Here is a 19948-nt window from a genome sequence, read left to right as displayed (position 1 = left end):
ATGGTGGACACTGTCCTATTTTGTTGTTGTTGGTCTGGTCATATTAAAATATATTTAATAACACTTTAAATAAGGTGCCCTGCTAAAATGAATACAGTAGAACAGTTCCGTTCCTCAAATCTGATTGGATAAGCTAGCAGTGTTCCAAGAGCGTTTGTATCTCTCCGCTTGTTGACACACACACACACACACACACACACACACACACACACACACACACTGACACATACAGAGAGAGAGTTCTCCAGCAGTGCGGAGTGAATGAATGCGAAGCTTGCTTGCAGTTAGGGGTCATTATTAAGTCAACTCGCAGTGTTTTTCTCTTGCGGATGAAAGGTGAGCGTGTGACCGTCCCGTATTGAAACTAAGATGGAACGCTCAATTTCTTCAGTCAATATCCAATATGAAATGATTTGATCAATATTTTTGTTCACACAAGGTTTTCTCACTAGTGCGAATTATATGGAACGGCTAATAGAAACTTGAAACGTGGAGTTGAAGCGATTGAGTGATAAAAGAACTAGACCTATTTTCCCTGGCGAGAACTTACTGGAAAGTTTTAAGTTAATTTAACAGCGGAGCAAATAGTCCAGCCCACGTGACATTATGTATGTAGGATAAATTAAATATAGAAAAGGTGTCTAGCATTTTTTAATAGACTTTATTGTTAAGCACCTGGTTTGCATTACTCAGTACGTACGTTTGTTTGTTTAACATGAACAGTGTAGAGTAAAAAATGCGACCAATTGTTTGAAGAAACTCTGGAGGTATGTAGCGCGGGGGATTTCAGAGCGCGCGCTCCTCTCGCGCCGCCAGTGGTCGTCGCTCCTGCTCTCACGCTCGCTCGCTGCTCTTCATCTCTCTATCATCGGGGAGAGTGCGCTGTTTCTCTCTCCCTGCCCCAGACCCTCCTCCTCCTCCGGCAGCCCGTCCATCTCAGCGCATCGGCAGAGAGTTTATGGGGAGAGTGGCCGCTCCCTACAGCGGCCCCGGCAGGATCGTGTCCTTTCTCACAGCAGTTCCTTCTTGCTTATCCTGCAAACAGCAGCAGCAGCGGCGACATCATCATCACTCTGCGGCAGTGGACCGGGGCAGGAGGAGGATGAGCGAGCAGGGCAAGAGTGGCTCGTCCACGCCAGCGAGCGGGACTCCAGCCCCGGGCTCGGACACGTACAAAGGCTGGCTCTTTAAATGGACTAACTACATTAAAGGTTACCAGCGCAGATGGTTCGTGCTCAGCAATGGACTGCTGTCCTATTACAGGTAAGTTAACGTTATCATTCGCGTTCATACACGCATGGTGTTGTTTATCATGCACCTGTGTTGGTGTCATTATTACAAGAATGAATATTTGCACATATTTGGGCTATACTGGGCATTTTTAATATTCTTTTTTTTATGGCAGACCAGTGTAGGGATCTGTCATGTCAAGGCAGCTCATGAGAGCTGTCAAATACACATGCGAACAATCAGCGCACTTCATGAGCGCGTCTCTAGTGTAGACAGATGCTGCTAGTCCATCCCTCAACTCTCGACTCATTTTGCCACCATGTGTTTCTTTCAAACCAGTTCCTCAAATGTCATTATGAACGGATAAACTACTGTCTAATAAATGACAACAGAACGCTGTGTTTTTATTAGCGCGTCAGCTAGCGCTCATGCTAACGTCAACGGTTATTCTCATACAGCGATCGTCTGTGACGCTTATGTTATGAGAGTCGTTGCACTTTAATTTTTGACAACCGACTTCTCCGTGTGTATGTGGGCGTGTCTTACAAATTCCGGTCTAATCATATTTCTGGCTTGTTTTTATGGAGAAATTGGCAACCAGTCATTTATTATGGTCCGAATTCAGCTTCTGGACAGCTACAGATGTGGTAGCCAGTGTTAGCTTTTAGCCAACCATACACCAATTCAGGACATCCTTAGAAAAATGTACCAGTTTCCCTTAAAAAATAACAAAACAACAATACTGTAATTTAGTCAAAAGTGACTCAATTAAAGTAAAAGGAAGAATATAAAAGGTCGTTTTCACATAGGCTATAGCCTATTTATATGGTTGGGGAAAAAAACACATTTAGGTCATTGTGCTGTTTTTTGTGTGACATCATCTCGAATGACAGGGGCTGAGATATCTGATGATGTGAAGCCTATGTATGTAGTGATACAGTTTCTCTTTAAAATTTAAACCTCCCTCACATGTGTCACCTGTGAACTCGGGCAGTTCCACCTGTTGTTTAAGAGGCCCTTGAGCCAGCAGTGGTAATCATGTTTCATCTCTCCCTGTGTGTCAGGAAGACAGGAGGATCACATGAGTTAACTGTCACAGAACCTAATTACTACGGTCTTTTAATTGCTTCATTACCACAGCTAGGTCTGTCCCATAAGAGAAGCATGATTTAGTCGAGCAGAAATATTGCCCATTGAAATGTGTAAGTGATTGCTCATTATGTATCTTGGATGACGACATGCATGCAGGACTATTAATATCTCTTACCTGAGCTATGACGATTATAATTGTCATAGAATGTCCTTTTAGTGGTGATTCTGCTGTTTCTAAAATATTGCATAACAGTTACCTTGAGATTATTGACCTTTTTAATAGCAGACTTTTTTTGCCCTGTAGCATGCTGAAAATATTAGGAGATAGACCTCCTGGATAGATGTATGATTTAAAAAAAAAAAACAGTACCACTCCTTACCAACTACTGTAATATAAGTCTCACCTTGCAGAAGTTTGAGGTAAAGAAACAGAATGTATGATAATGTTGTTTACTTCAAATATAATTTAAAATATCAGTTTGACAAATAGTTTTGAAGATTTTCCTTTTCAGGTTGATACATAGAACATATGCTACCTTCAAGTGCACCTGGGAAACTTGTACCTCAGGGACGGGCGTTCTTCATTACGACATGTCATGCATTCATGTCGGAAACATAACATGGAAGTAGTCTAAACTAAACAAAAGAAATTTGTTGTGAAGAATAAATATATATCTACATTTGAATTCCAAATTATGACAATTACTAATTTCTATCACCTTTTTGTACATGGAATCACTTAATGTGAAGCAAAGTGAGTGATTAACATTGAGTGATTAAAGGGATAGTTCACCCACAAATGAAAATGCTGTCCTCATTTCCTCATGTTGTTCCAAACCTGTATGAGTTTCTTTCTTATGCTGAACACAAAATAAGATATTTTGAAGAATGGTGGTAAGACAGTTGACGGTAGCCATTGACTTCCATAGTATTTTTTTCCCTACCATTGAAGTCGTTACCGTCTATTGTTTGATTACTAACATTCTTTATAATATCTTCTTTTGTGATCCACAGAAGAAGAAAACTCATACAGGTTTGGATCAACATGATCAAGTAATTCCTTAATTTTCGGTCCTGAAAACGTACAGGTGGGAGTTTGGTTATAGAATGTGGTTGTCAGTCCCTTAAATAACTGAACTGTGTGTGAACGTAACCATATTAAGGACTCAAAAACAGGACTAAGAACTGTATTCTGTTGCTGTGTGAACGTGATAAAGGACTTTGGTATTGTCCTATGTCATTCAGTCTTAAAAAAATACCTACCAGCTTAAAGGTTTAGTTCACCCAAAAATGAAAATTCTGCCAATAATTACTCACCCTCATGTTGTTCCAACCCCGTAAGACTTTCGTTCATCTTCGGAACACAAATTAAGATATTTTTGATTAAATCTGAGAGCTGTCTCACTCCTCAATAGGCTTCTATTGTCATTGAAACTCGCTAGCCCAGAAAGTTAGTAAAGACATCGTTAAAATAGTCCAAATGACTACAGTGGCTGAACCTCAAGTTTATCAAGCAACAAGAATATTTTTTGTGCGCAAACCCCCCCAAAATAACAACTTTATTCAACTATTCATTTTCTTCTGTGTGGGCCTCTGAGTGAGTTCACGTAATGAAACAGCGCAGCGCTTCTGGGTTGTACGTCAGAACGTAGGCTAACTATTGGCCGACGCTGATCATGTGTGTGATGCTTGCCAATAGTGAGCCTACGTTCTGACGCACAACCCAGAAGTGCTGCGCTGTAAGATTACGTGAACTCACTCAGAACTCAGTCGTTATTTTTTGGTGGGGGTTTACGCACAAAAAGTATTCTTGTCGCTTGATAAACTTAAGGTTGAGCCACTGTAGTCACTTGGACTATTTTAATGACGTCTTTACTAACTTTCTGGGCCGGCAAGTTTAAATTACAATAGAAGCCTATGGAGGAGTGAGACAGCTCTCAGATTTAATCAAAAAATGTCTTCAAGTCTTACGGGGTTGGAACAACATGAGGGTGAGTAATTACTGACAGAATTTTCATTTTTGGGTGAACTAACCCTTTAAACACCAATCCAGCAAGGCATACTGAAGACATCCAGGAAGTGTTTGAGAGCCTTTTTGTTGTCAGAACTGTATTGTTATCAGATGGTCATGGGGGTCATCGTGATAGCGTCATGGAGCAGATCTGTAGTCAAGCGGCTAATGAAATAAGGGCAAAGGCTCTTGTAAGGGCACTGAAGCAATGCCCATCAATCCGTATCTCTACTGGGCAGCCCCCGTGAGCCTTCTGACTCTTCACACAGTGGGCCACTGGGTTTCCACCCTCTCTGGAGAGTCTGAAGGGAAAGCGACACTGCTGACTGTGAAAGAGAAGAAGCGTCTCTCTTGCTGCTCTCCTCTATTAATAGTCTATTATGGTGGAAGGTGATTGCAGTGGTGTAAAGCTAGATCTGCTGTCATCGGAGAGCTCTGGCAACCGTGCGCACGTAGCCAACACAATGAAGTGTCTGGATAACGTGCTGCGCTAATGTCTGCCAAATCAACCTGCCAAACACGCCGTTACAGAGCCAGAGAGAGCAACAGTAAATGTGCGAATATGTTTTAGAGCCAGTGTATGACAACAGTCATTAGATTATGAATGGTTTCTTGGAATGATTGGCTCGCCCCGAAACCTACATTTCCGTCATGATTTACTCACCTTCATGTTGTTCCAAATTGAATGACTTACTTTCTTCTGTGGAAATATCTTGGAAGAGAGAAAATAAAATAAAAATGAGTAGAGGAGACTTCTGGGCTTATGATATAGCAAAGGATATGATTTAGATGTGAACTTGTAGCCTGAGTATGTGCACTGCATAATGCACCATTGCTCAAATACAAGAGATTTATATATTTTATCCCTACATTTTTATTAGTCCATTAGTGGTCGATATATTGCACGTCAAGCGAATGGAAAGATTTGTACAACTCAGGCAAATCTGCTTTATGCTGCATGCGAAATATGCACAATTACAACATCACAGCACTTAAATGCAGAGATCTGCCGACTCGGACTCTCTGGGTGGCCTCTGTATCAGCAATTTCTTATTTTCAGCTTAACTGGCCCCAAATGGCCATTTTATAAGAAATCCGCATTAAAACATTGTGCAATTGAGCCAACAGAATATTCTATTGATATAGCAAAATTTTATTTCTCACTATATTTCATTAAATATTTCAGATCATTGTATCAATATTTTTTATCTATTTGTAATGTAAGTACACTACTGTTCAAAAGTTTTGGGTTGGTAAGATTCTTTTGAAAAAAGTCTCTTATGCTCAAAAGTTTGATCAAAAATACAGTACGAATAGTAATATTGTGAAATATTATTACAATTTAAAATTACTGTTTTCTATTTTAACATATTTTAAAAGGTCATTTATTTCTGCTATTAATGAATTAAAACAGAATTTTCAGGATCAATAGGCCTACTCCAGTCTTCAGTGTCACATGATGCTTCAGAAATCATTCAAATTTGGTGCTTAAAAAAACATGAATTGTTTTAAACTGTCTTTGTTTTTGTGGAAACCGTGATTCATGTTTTCAGAATTCTTTGATGAATAGAAAGTTAAAAATAATTTAAAAATATATATATAAATCTTTGTAACATTTTAAATGTACTGTCATTTTTGATCAATTGAATGTGTTCTTGCCGAATAAAAAAACCAAACAAAGTATAATTTTACACTTGCATTTTATGATTTCTGTTTTCTGGCCAGTATGTCCATAATTTTTTATTTTGGCTAAGAACTTTCTTTTCTGTGCATCATTTGTCTTCATATAATTTCCTATGGTTCAGTTAGTGAAGAAGTTAGTGGGAGATGAGAAAGTGGGAGTTAAATCCTGCTGACTCTCCTCTAACTGCACAGTAACAAGAAGCTCATGCTTTTTTCCCTTAATCGGGCCAGGTACCAGTTCATTCCATTTGTCCAATAATTAAACTTGTTAAAGTACCATGATTTCTGAACTAATTTTGAGCAGAAATCACATGATATTGCGGTGCATCATAATGCATTCATCAATCCATTTTGCCTATCCATCTCTGAACGCATGTGTCTGTGAGTCATGCGAGCGTTGTTGAGAGGATGCTGCCGATCTCTGTATGCTCGCATTCACGCTGTCTCTTTCTCTCTCTGGGCTCATTTCAATGGGCTGGATCGAACTGATCTTGCTGTCATATAGACTTGTGGATCATTACTAAGAGACACATTAATCAATGTGCACTTCAGAAGAACTCCGCTCCCTGTAGTGCTGTCACACTGACGCAGACACTGAAGAAAATGCTGAGGCTTTCTATAGGAAGCCTTGGATGTGTTCTGCTGATGTGTTAGTTTTATCCTCCACCACACACAGTTCTGTCATCTGCAGTGCTAAAACACGTTAAAGTGTAATGGTCTGCGTAAATTGCACTCGGCCACAGCACCTCCCTCTCCTCCTTGTGATGATTCACATATCTTCCCCTCCTGTTTTTTCTTCTTCTTATAAGCTGACTGCTTCCTTCTATGTACAGTATGTTTGATTTCTTAACAGACTTTTCTCCCATCTTTATTATGTTCTGATGTGCTTATTGTAACCAATTGCAGTGGAAACGGTTTTAGTTAATAAAGACTGCCCGAATCTGATTCAAGGTGTCGGACGGTATCTGTATTTTTAAATTATATCAGTCTTATTAGGATGTTTTTGGAAAAGGATAGTGTTTGCTTAGACCTTAGAAATACCCTAGCAACCTTTCAGAACATCCAGGCAACCGCTTCTGGGCCACATACACACTGCAGATCAATTTGGTTGTCAGTATACCTTTTAATCCTGTTCTGTACACACACAGTTCAGTCATTTACGGGAGATGTAATGGAAGTAGCGGATCATGTCTTCCATTATTGTGACATATGGAACATCTGAGTTAACGGATTATTTAATAAGGAAAAAAAAAATCCGTTGTGACTTACAAATGAGGAAAAAAGAACGGGATTTGATTGTAACCATCAGTTGTTGATTGGATGGAGGCAGATTTAAGGGGACTAAATGATTGGAGAAGTCTGGCATATCAGAGAGAAATATGTCATTGAACTGGAAGATTGTAAAGACAGATGAGAACAATAATTGGTATTAGGCAAAACTTGTAAAACAATAATCAGGTCATTAAAACAATAATTGCTATTAGGCTAATTTTCTGTTTTTAGGGCATCTCTAACTCGTTCGCTCCCAGACAATGCTCGACCTTCTTTTGCAATGAGTGATAACATCCATTCTGCTGGGAAGAATGTGGTCACATGATCTGAGTGGAGGTTGTGTCCCTCAAGGGTTTATGGGAGATTAACTGAGAAGAACGGGGTGTTTTGGAATGTCATTCAGACTCTTTGCACGATGTGTTGTTCACTGACACTTGCACACTTCTTTCAGTTATTTTTGAACTAAATACATTTTCCAGTTTGAGTGATTGTCAGTCATTGCTGTGTGTGTGAGAATCTACTTTTTGCATTTTTTTAAAATTGCAATTGTGATTTTTTTTTTAAATGAGATAAAAAGTTGCAATTACGTTTTTTAATTTTTATTCTGTGGCGGAAACGAGCTTCCATACTTTCCCATCCCCTTTTCCCAGTCTTATTTTTGCCACTTTCTTGTCCTCTCTCTTCCTCACCCTGGCTTCACGTTCTCAGTTCTGACCCACTTACATCCATTTGTGTCCAGTCTGTCCCCTGCAGGGTGGGTGAAGCTAATTTAAGATCTCTGCTTTTACCCCTCCATACCTCCTCCCCCCGACTTTCTCTCTCTTTCTCCTATCTGCTTGGGTAGGGTTTAAAGGGATAGTTCACTTTGAAATTAAATTTTGATATGTTTTAGCTTACCTGAAGTGCATCCAAGATGTAGGTGTCTTTGTCTCCACAGTAGTTTCAATTTTGATATTTTTAGGTCAAACCGTTGTTGTCTGTCAGTCATATAATGGAGGTCTATGGGTACAGACTCCAAGAGCATGCACAGAGACGTCCAAATTAAACAATTCCCCATCGTTAGTGCACATTGATGGCCTAAGACACGAAACGAGCGGTTTGTGTGAGAAAACGAACAGTATTTATATAGTTTTAATCTATTTCAAGCAACCACGTCCTAGTGATCTGTTTACTTAGTCTGCGCAAGCGCCGTAGGGCGCCGGAATGCTCCGGAAGTGCTCTTAGTTCTTGATCTGTATATTCTGGTTCAAATAAATACGGCATACATGCCAACCCTCCCGATTTTTCCGGGAGACTCCCGAATTTCAAAGCCCCTCCCGAAAATCTCCCGGACCGACCTTTCTCCCGAATTTCTCCCGATTTCCACCTGGACAACAATATTGCTACACCATCCGTCACTGGGCGCCGTTTCAGACCGAACAATAATAAAGGTTACACACCTAGAAGTCAAGCGCGGCAATCAGAACGGAAAAATAAGCAGTCTATGCGCTGTCAGAGCCGTCTATGGGTTTGCGAGCCTCCGCTGCGCGCGCCTCTGCTGACTGCGCGCGCGCCTCCCCACGAGGCATTTATACTTCGCGCTCGCCGGTGTACTATTCTTTGAAAAGACAGGGTGCGACTCGGTGTAATTGTCCTCTAAACCATCAGGAATCAGCGGTGAGAAGAAGTCAGGTACACTCGTGAATGTTTATTTTAGTACACTTTAGTAGGCTACACCAAAACCACACTACAAAAGAATCGTTTAAAGCAGTAAAACAGATTATTCAAAAAAATGGATATGAGAATGTAATCTACAACTAAATTAACGTTATCTTACATAATTTCTATGTTTTTATTTAGTCTTGTCAACCTTTTTATAAAACATGGGCATCAAGGTCTCAAGGTTGGCAAGTATAAAATACGGTTGTGAAAAAAATTCAATGTTGTCTGTTGATGTCTCAAAATCATCTTCCATTGCGATTTCTTTTCCGTCTAAATAACTTTAGATGTTCTCAGTGAAAGGTAATACTGCAGAAATCTCTGTGTACACAATGAGTGACGTACATGCGCGAGAGAGCACTTCCGGAGCATTCCGGCGCCCGACGGCGCTTGCGCAGACTAAGTAAACAGATCACTAGGACGTGGTTGCTTGAAATAGATTAAAACTATATAAATCCTGTTCGTTTTCTCACACAAACCGCTCGTTTCGTGTCTTAGGCCATCAATGTGCACTAACGATGGGGAATTGTTTAATTTGGACGTCTCTGTGCATGCTCTTGGAGTCTGTACCCATAGACCTCCATTATATGACTGACAGACAACAACGGTTTGACCTAAAAATATCAAAATTGAAACTACTGTGGAGACAAAGACACCTACATCTTGGATGCACTTCAGGTAAGCTAAAACATATCAAAATTTAATTTCAAAGTGAACTATCCCTTTAAGTATGAATTCTCCGCTCTAGAGAGGTTGGATGAATATGGTCATTGATGTTTGGTCTGTGAGCTGAATGTGTATCTCTCCCTCCCCCTAGTGACTCTGTCACCTGAGTTTGGTTTCAGCCAATTACTTGGTTTGCTTGACTGTCGGACCATCAGCCCCCCCAAGGCCTGAAACTGTAAATGTAGCCAGCAGACGTTGGACTCTTTCAACACACACACACACACACACACACACACACACACACACACACACACACACACACACACACACACACACACACACACACACACACACACACACACACACACACACACACACACAGTCCCATTCTTTCTGAGAGTCAGCAAAGCGTCAGTGGTGTGGTGGAGTTTGGATCAGTGTTTCGTAATCTCTGTCTTTCTTTAACTGTGTTTTGTGAGGCTCTAAGCTTTTGTTAGGCCTCTAAGGCTTGGTTAAATTAGAGTTCCTCAGAATGGCCTGACAGACTCACAAGAGGCTCTGGGATCCTTTCAGGCCTGAGATATTCCACACTCTCAAAGACCAGACACCCTCAACCAGACATTTTACTATCTGTCTGTCTGTCTGTCTATCTATTGTTCTACCTATCGTTCAGTCTATCGTTCTATCTATATATTGTTCTATCTATTCTATATCGTTCACTCTATTGCTCTATCTATTGTTTTACCACTCTATAGTTCTATATCTATCATTCTCTCTCTCTCTTTATTCCTAAATGTTAGGGTTGTTGATATGATGTCTAACAATGTTTCTGTTACATTCTTGTTAATTATTATACATGTCATTTTTTAGAGCTCATATTTATAGTTGAGAGAATATTTTTACTGTTCTTTTATTTGTCAGTTTAAATGAACTGAATCTTAAGTTATTTGTCTACTAGTCTTTTACTCAAGTATTAATAAATTAAAAACAAGAATACAATTATTTTTTGTAATCAAAATGCTTGCATTTGCCAATAATCTTCGAATGGCTCGTTGTTTTGTTGATCGATCTTCCTGAGTGATGCATCAGTCTCTCACTAATGGAGATTCTTATGAAGACTCTGAGGTCAGGGATGTTGTAGAGAACAGCGAAAAACAAAGCTAGTTCTGCATTTACCATACTGTGCTGCTCTTCTCTTTTGCTTGTTTGAGGAATGTTGTTTTTCCATAAGGATATGCCTCAGTACAGTAGCTTTTTTTGTGGTTTTATAATGGGACTTTAAGTTCTCTCTCTCTCTCTCTCTCTCTCTCTCTCTCTCTCTCTCTCTCTCTCTCTCTCTCTCTCTCTCTCTCTCTCTCTCTCTCTCTCTCTCTCTCTCTCTCTCTCTCTCTCTCTCTCTCTCTCTCTCTCTCTCTCTCTCTCTCTCTTCTCTCTCTCTCTCTCTCTCTCTCTCTCTCTCTCTCTCTCCTCTCTCTCTCTCTCTCTCTCTCTCTCTCTCTCTCTCTCTCTCTCTCTCTCTCTGTGTGTGTGACACTGGCTGGTTTGTTTGAGTGTTGTTGTTTGGCCAGCTGACACACAATAGCCGTGAACCTCCATTCTCTGCCCGCTCAGTATGCAGCTGTGTATGGTAACGTAACGCTAACGGGTGCTCAGCGTTTCTCTCTCTTACACACGTCTGATCTATGTTGACTTACATTACCTCATTCAATGTACATGTGATTTCATTCACAGTACAGCTATCCTACACACGTACAGTATATGCTTAAAAAGTAATGCAGCTTCAAATTGGAAATTTGTATTAATGATTTAACAATGTTGTGCTTCTTCTTGCTCCCCATCGTGTACTAACACCTCCCTCTGATTTCCTGTGTCCCCTCCACGTTTTGGTCGCTCATGGTAGGACGCAGGCGGAGATGGCCCATACGTGTCGCGGCACCATCAACCTGGCCACAGCGCACATCGACACGGAAGACGCCTGCAACATTGTTCTGAGCAGCGGGGGGCGCACCTATCACCTGAAAGCCAGCACAGAGGTGGAGAGGCAGAGATGGGTCACAGCGCTGGAGCTGGCTAAGGCCAAAGCCATCCGAATGATGAACGATCAGTCCGGTAACAAGACTCTAATCAACACAGTTTGAGTTTTTTGAGTTCATATTTTCCAGCTGAAATGGATCGTTGTAACTGTGTAATTGTGTTGGGCTTCTAAATGATTATTGTCCCTTTAATAAAGTGGCACAATGATTCAGCTATAATCAATTGCAAATCAGGACTCTCACTGACCATATTGACAACATGGCATCTTGTCGTGTGTTTGAAAGTGTGTTACTGTGTAACTGAAACAGTACAGAAATGTTCTTTTGCTTCCATGTTTTTTGGCAGTAAGCTTCTATCTGCTCTGAACTGAACACTAATTGTGCTAATTGAGTTTCTGCATAAAGGGTTTGAGTGGAAAATGTTTGTGCTTTTAGACAATGGCCACACAGCCCCGCTAACACACTGTTACCAGTCTGGTAAGGTGAATGGGCTTCTTACAGAGGCTTTGCATCATGTTTACAGGGTTGGTGTGTAGTTCAGAGTAAAAAAAAGGGTGTTTGCTTGCAGAAAATGTAGGGCTCAACAACAAGGATTTTTTTTTTCAAACAATCAAATTTGTACTTGCCCTGCCATTGGATTTTTACTGGCCCCAAAGTTTACAAGTACTGTAGTTTTTAAGTCAATGTAATTATATAATCAATCTTTGATTTAATAACACAAGATGTTAGGAAAATATAATGTAATGAAATTATTTAATTTTAAGCAATACGAACTGGTAATTGCAAGCTATAACACAATATTTTCTGAATAAAACAATGACGCATGATTTTTAAAAATATATATTTTATTGATTTTAAGTACATTTAAAGTACAGCTCATGTAAAAAAAAAAAGAAAATTACATATTAAATTGCCATGTGTATGAATAATAAAGTACTGGAATAATAATAAAGTACTCGCAATAAATAACATATATAGTACAACTAAGAATCAACCATGACACTCAAAAGCCATACTTGCATTAATCCATGATTTATCATTTTATCATTCCAAAACAATTACAAATTGTATGTTAGCCACCATCTACATCATAACATTAGAATTGAGTTGCAATGGTCAATATAGCATAGAAAACCAAATATTTAAATGTGAAGATTATTAAGACTACAGTGAGAATCCAGCACTGGCCAGATGGGACAATAGACAGCTCTGTCAGCTGGTGTGAAATGATCATGCTGTTCAGGCCATCCTTATTGTTGAACCTGAAATGATTGCATTTGGACTGGAGTGGGTCAAAGAAGTTGTTTTGGTGGATTGTTTAGTTTGTGGTATCTTATGTGGGTCACTGCTTTGCTTCAGATAGGTCAAATCTCTCTTTTCCCTAAAGATGTCTTTGCCCTGAACATTGAGCTGTCGAATGGCTGGTAATAGTCTTTGGCTTGAATCCCATAGATCTGTTCATACTTCTCATTAACCGAGTGCTGAACCAGGCTAGATGAGATGGAACTGCATGGAGCATGATTTGATGTATTATGTTTGCATAATAGTGCTATTCATTCAAATTTTGGGATTCCAGTTCTGTCCCCCAGAGGATATGTTTACAAGGACTGCAAGACTCCAGCTATTTACTACTTTCAGTTTCAACCTGAGAGTTGGGTATAAACAACGTACAGCATTCATTACTCAAAAACCTCAAATGTGAATGGCAATATAAATGAAATAATCTTGAGTGTCTTATTTAAGGTCAGTATCATTGCAGTCAATGTAAATATTTCCAAATTATGCTGCCCACTTTTGTTTTGTGTAATAATTTAGCCATTATTTCCTATAGTAAAGCTTTTGCTGCATGTGTTTACAGGTACAGTACTTGCTCACTTCCTTTCCATGACAAATCTGCAAAGAAAAAAAAGATCATTGTCATCCCAGGGCTCCCTGTCATTGTAATTGAACTCTTGGGTCAGGCTCTAAATGTTATCATACAAGACAGTAGGATTAGTCAGTGTGTTGTGTTAGTTTTTTGGCAGTACTCGGGGGTCAGAGCGGGTCAGCACGTTCGCCATGTTACAGCGCTGTCCTATATTTGAGACCTGAAACGCTCTTCTCCTGTGACACACACACACACACACAGCTGTCATTGAGCTCCTGAAGCAGATGGCTTCTGCTTTTGATTAGAATGATCTCGCCGCTGCAGATGTTTACCATAAATGTACTTTTTGCTTTCTAGCAAAAGTGTTTATTAATTTATATCTGACATAAAATAAAATACAAATATTTTTATAATACATTTTTTTTATTTTTCATTATTCGTTTTTTTTTTTTTTTTTACGTTAAGATATTTAGAAGTGGGATAAAACAGGGGACAAGAAGTCTTCTGCTTTTAACAGGTTCACCACAAGGGGACAGGAGTGCTCATTTTGGCACGTGATTTCAGTTCTCATGAGAACCTAGCCAGCGCTCACATGACAACAGAGCTCTTTTTTACATTTTTCTCTCTAATCTCTCTTGTATGTCAGATTCGCGTCCATATGAAACGCTGGCTTTGCTCCAGCCCCCTCTCTTCATTCCATTCCAGACGCTGCCCACTCTTTCCTCTCACACACAAACAAACCCAAGCTTTCTATTTTTGCGGTGCTCTGGCATTCTGTGTATTCTGTCTATGTGAGCATTATGTGTGTCAGTAAGAATGACGGACTGAATGCTGATGATGTCTTTTGTGTTTGTGGTCAGTCCAAAAATCTCTAACAATAATGATTCATGCCCATTTTCTGTGTGCCATGTATTAGCATGACCGGTTGGTCAGTAATAAATCATGTTCAAAAGAACAAATAGTCAAGGTCAGTAAAATCACCCTGAAACCTCCCCAACTTCCACTTACTTTGACATTTACATTTGGAGAAGTACTCACAATAAACTTTGGACCCTTTCATTAAAGATTATAGATCATATAGCTTGCATAAATCCATAATAAATTACAAAATTTGTGTGATGGAAAGTTCTCAGTATTCAGTGTCACATGATCCTTCAGAAATCATTCTAATATGCTGATTTAGTGCTCAAGAAACATTTATTATTATTATCAATGTTGAAAACAGTTGTGCTGATAAATATTTAGTCAAGATTTTTTTTAATTGCTTGCACACTAAAAGTGGTGCTACTTGAGGCCTATACTCAGTAAACCCATTAGGCTACACCTCAGACCAAGTCTGAAAACGGCACAGTTCTCTACATTAGAATCATTCAAAACTAACAGCTCTTGTGTTACATTTGAAAAACACTGCCATTTAAATGCCACACTCATTTACCAATGATCATGTGTGAAAACACTTTTACCTAATTTGTTCACTTAGAAATCAAAACTCAATGTTTTGACAAATAATTTTTTTTTTTTTTACTCCCGTGCATTTCTGTTTTTAGTGTAAATATACCTAAATTGAATTGAATTGCATTTCTGTTTATTTTGTATAATATTTGTAAAATAATTTTTTATATAATATATAACGAATATGCATACAACAAGTGAAGTCACATTTATTTCTATACAGCTTTATACAATACCGATTGCTTCAAAGCAGCTTCACTAGTAACCAATTCAAATTCTGCTCTAAAGCAGTTTTAAAAGCTAATAGTGTCATTATTCAGCTCAAGTCATTTCAGTGTTGATTCAGTTCAGTTTGACTGTAGTTCATCAATTGTGCACTCATACTTTATATCTGAGAGTGTATTTGTGCACATACAGGAGTACAGACACAAGATGGTAGTGTTTCACATTTGTCATATCCGTGTGTAGTTTGGTGTGTATATGGCTAATCGTTTGTATGTAGTTACTATGCAAAAACAATTTTTAGAAGTTAGTAAAATAGTTTTGAATTAAGTGATTGCTTTTGCAAGAGATGTGTGAGAAAAAAGCCATGGTTTCAGAAATTGTGTGTAAGCAATTTTAAATAATTTAAATTGAAAGTTCAAAAGAACCACATTTATTTGAAGTAGAAATCATTGTAACAATAGTAAAGATATTTATATCTTTTGTACTTTTGATCAATTTAATGCATAGCTGCTGAATAAAAGTATTAATACTGACCCCAAGGACCCCAAAAACAGCCTGTCCCAAAATTATGTCTGCACAATTTGGCATGTTTAATTGCGTTATCATAAAACAATTGACTCAAAGCACAACTACATTATATTGTTACAAAATCTTGTAAATCTTTTTTAAAATCAATTTAAAAAAAATAATATTTAGATAAAGGGTGAGAACCGGTATGTACATTCCCGGGCCTGGACATTACTTTTGGCCACTACACTATACCACTATTTATGGTGGTCTATACTATATATATAATCACACACACACACACACACACACACACACACACACACACACACACACACACACACACACACACACACACACACACACACACACACACACACACAGCATTCAACATTTAAAGTGGATCAAAAAAGTTCTTTAAAGTTCTCCTAAGACAAGAACGGGTATTGTTCAAATTTAATGTATAACTTTGATGAAAGGTTTTAATCCACTTCAGATGTTGACTACTGTATATATATATTATATATATATATATATTAGGACATCCCAGCAAATTCACCCCAAGGCCAGACAGTGCAATGCTCAGAGAAACTGCAAAAAAACCTGAGAGCTACATCTCAGACTCTACAGGCCTCAGTTAGCATGTTAAATGTTAAAGTTCATTAAAGTACAATTAGAAAAAGACTGGACAAGTACTGTTTGGAAGGTTACCAGGAGAAAGCTTCTTCTCTCTAAAAATAAAGTGGCAGCATGGCTTTTAGGTTTGTTGCATCTGAACAAACCACACAAACTCTGGAACAATGTCCTTTGGACAGATGAGAACAAACTGGAGAGATTTTGTCCGAATGCACAGCGCAACTTTTGTGTAAACCAAACACGGCATATTAGCACAAACACCTCATACCAACTGTCAAGCACGGTGGTGAAGGGGTGATGAATTGGGCTTGTTTTGCAGCCACGGGACCCCCGGGCACCTTGCAGTCACCGAGTCGACCATGAACTCCAATGAATGTCAAAGTATTCTAGAGTCAAATCTGTGAAGCCATCTGTCCGACACCTAAAGCTTGGCCAAAATTGGTTCATGCAACAGGATAATGATCACAAGAACACCAGCAAATCAACAACAGAATGGCTAGATGTTGCAATGGCCCAGTCAAAGTCCAGAGACCTCTACCCAAATGAAATGCAATGGCAGGAACTTAAAGGTGGGGTAAGCGGTATTTGAAAAACGCTGTTTTAGAAGTTAGTCGGACTGACACACAAACAAACAACAACAAATGTGTGTAGCCAATCAGAATTGGGGCGTATGACGGTGGAGGAGAGAACGAGCAAGAGGGAGATTTGAAGAAAGACTGCAGAAATAGAGATGAGACAATTCAAAAGAGAACAGCTCAGAAGAAATCACTGGAAATGAAGGGTTATGACTGGGCAAGAGCTTTAGGACCCGCATTAATACTAGAAAAGCTTTCCAGCGCTAGAAAGAGCTAAGAGGTAAAAACAGACGCCTGAAAACAGACGCAGAGGTTGCTTTGATTCCGCTCCACACGCGAGTAACACTGGGTTTGAGTGTCATTGTTTATCTGGAGCTGCTGTGCTGTTGGCAACTAACAACCAACTCTTGTTTGTAATTACTATTGTGTACTGTGTGTTCATTTTTTGTGCTTCCTTGTCATTCGTTCATCATCTGCACTTTATTTTTCGTGAAGCATAATTTTGTTGTGCTTCTGTAATGACAAACAGACATCCACTTGTGGATTGTGTGCGTAACAGAGGCCAGCTAGTGTAAGTCGCGCTGACGACTGCTAGAGAATGCGTGTTTTTAGCGTCATTGATCGTGCTTTGCATGCCGGTTCTCGGGGTTCGAGAGCAGAGCGGTTAGGATTGGAGGCTGAGTTTTGAAGGCGGAGCAATGAAGAGAGGGGTTTGTTTGTTTGGGTTGATTTCAAATATCAACATTGTCCAACAGCGTTTTTGAAATACTGCTTACCTCACCTTTAAAGGGTAACTAAACCCTAAAACAACTTTTTTTAGTTAATGATCTATAAGACTGGGGCTTTATGAATGCTGTTCATTGATTCAAGTAAATTTGTTGACATTTGGGTATAAAGTGTTTTAATTCTACAATATATGGTGTAAACACGTCTGAGTGCTGCCCTCTTCAGGTTGAACAGTGGCTACTGAATTTTCCTATTGGATGTTGTGGTACTGCGTAAGCAGGGGGTGATCAAGACGCTTTGGCTTCACTTTTCAGGGCATTGCCAGTGGGTGGAGTCAAGCTCTGACCAGGGGTTGAGTTACCCTTTAAGAGAGCTGGGCATAAACAGATGCTACAAACTTCAATGAACTGAAGCAATGTTGCTAAGATAGTGGGCCAAAATTCCCCCACAATGATGTGAGAAACTGAGAAAGTCATAAGAAAACAATTACTTCAATTTATTGCAGCTAAAGGTCGTTCTACAAGCAATTAAATCACAGGATGTACTTAGTTTGTCACACATGGCACCTCCAATTTGGCTTTAATTTAGTTAAATAAATAATGACACAGTGTAATATGTCATGTGTTACCTATTTTTTTAAGACCTCTTAAGGTCCCGCCACAGCATTTCAATCAGGTTGAGGTATGGACTTTATTTTATTTACACTTTTTTCTTCTAGGAAAAACTGTCCAGAAATATTGATAACATTTGATGCTGTCTAAACTGCTCATGTAATTGTGAAAATCAAGATTAAGATTACGATTATATAATACTACTAAAGAGGAAGCGGCGATGCGTGATTTGGTCTAGACGAGGTTTGCAGTGAAGAATCTGGTTGTCTTTGTCAGCCTGAGCTTTGCTGAAAGACGATGATGTAGAGAGTGATTTTCTAAAGGAAGTGAGAGACAGAGAAGTGGGTCAGACTCACACATCATTGATCTCAAGCTTTTAGATCAGCACCATGAGCTCTAAAAGCCCGCTCATAACAGTATCTATTTTTGAACCGGTATTTTTGTCTGCAACCCCCCACCTGTCTGTCACGCTTTCTCTGCCTCAATGTCCCAGCAGACCCACCTCACCCTGTTTGTTTTCACACATAGTCTGAGTCACTCTGACAGCGGCTGATCCCTGTGCTCCAGTGTCTGGTTGTCAGGATGGTGGGAGTGGGCGTCATGGTGAGATCTTGCATAGACTGAAATACAGATTCGCCAACACCGAGGTCATGTGTTTAATCCCCATAGAACACGTAGAACGTGTAGCTTGAAAGGCACCAGGTTTCTCCGGATACAAGCATCTGCCAGAGCCAGATTAATAAATTATCACCCACTAAACCTGTTCATCACCTGGTTCATGTAAACACATGCTGTTTATAGTGTGATATAATCTTAAAGCCAGCAGGTGGCAGGCCATCCCTGACCACAATACTGACAGCATAGCAATTAGACCAGTGGTGGGCAATTCCAGTCCTGCAGAGTAGCTTTATCCTTGATCAAACATACTTGAATTCTCTAGTATTTTAATTGCCCATCCCTGTATTAGATCTTTTAGTTAGTAGGTCTTTAGTGGGCAAGCATCCCAATTGTTATTGCTCACATAGCATGTTAGAAATTTGGCGCACAACTCGTCCACCCTGCTACTAGTCTCAGCCTCAGACGTCACGCCCACGGAACGTTGGCTAAACGTCTGATGCATATGGTACACTTAACTGGAAACACTTCAGGAATGTCGAAGTCGTCATCTGATTGGTTTAATTTTATCGGATTTCCGGGGGGCGCGAGTGTCGCGTTTATTTTCGGTCCGCCGGGAAACAAAACGCAGACGTGTGATTGCGGAAGAAAAACTATTGTGTTTACATGAGTGACAATGAGCATTTATCAAGATCAGCTAAACGTAGGATTCTTAAAAGTATGCGAGGTTCACGGCATAGACTCTTTAAGAGATGTCCAGGAGTTTTGTTTGAGGCACTTGTTGCACGCCGGTCTGTTGTTGTGGGGACATTTCCACGCCCCGAAACGTGACACTGAATGAAACGAACTGTAATTGGTTGTTTGACATGACGGTCAAACGGCCTTATGGGCAGGCCTTGGCCAAAGAAAGCTGCTATGAATTCCAGACCTTCAGCCGTCATTCTGAAGGTCTGGCTATGCGAGACTGCCCTGCTACTGATATGAATGATGCCATCAGATTGTGTGACTTAAGGAGAGGTGTGTTACTTTTCAAACACTTACCCATATAC

At 39.6% G+C, this 19948-nt stretch overlaps 1 protein-coding gene across 1 annotated transcript in view; it reads left to right on the top strand.

Annotated features, from left to right (window-relative positions):
* Window positions 1-249: 249 nt before the first annotated feature.
* Window positions 250-19948, top strand: part of osbp2b (oxysterol binding protein 2b) — a 60204-nt gene continuing 40505 nt past the window's right edge. Inside the window, exons 1-2 of the mRNA XM_079608640.1 lie at window positions 250-1263; window positions 11553-11761. Coding sequence (XP_079464766.1) covers window positions 959-1263; window positions 11553-11761 — 514 coding nt within the window. The 5' untranslated portion in view covers window positions 250-958. The remainder of the gene's footprint in view (window positions 1264-11552; window positions 11762-19948) is intronic.

This window comes from Phoxinus phoxinus (assembly GCF_949152265.1).
Source record: "Phoxinus phoxinus genome assembly, chromosome: 3".
In the NCBI taxonomy this organism is placed as follows: domain Eukaryota; kingdom Metazoa; phylum Chordata; class Actinopteri; order Cypriniformes; family Leuciscidae; genus Phoxinus; species Phoxinus phoxinus.
This window is presented reverse-complemented; position numbering and strand designations above follow the sequence as displayed.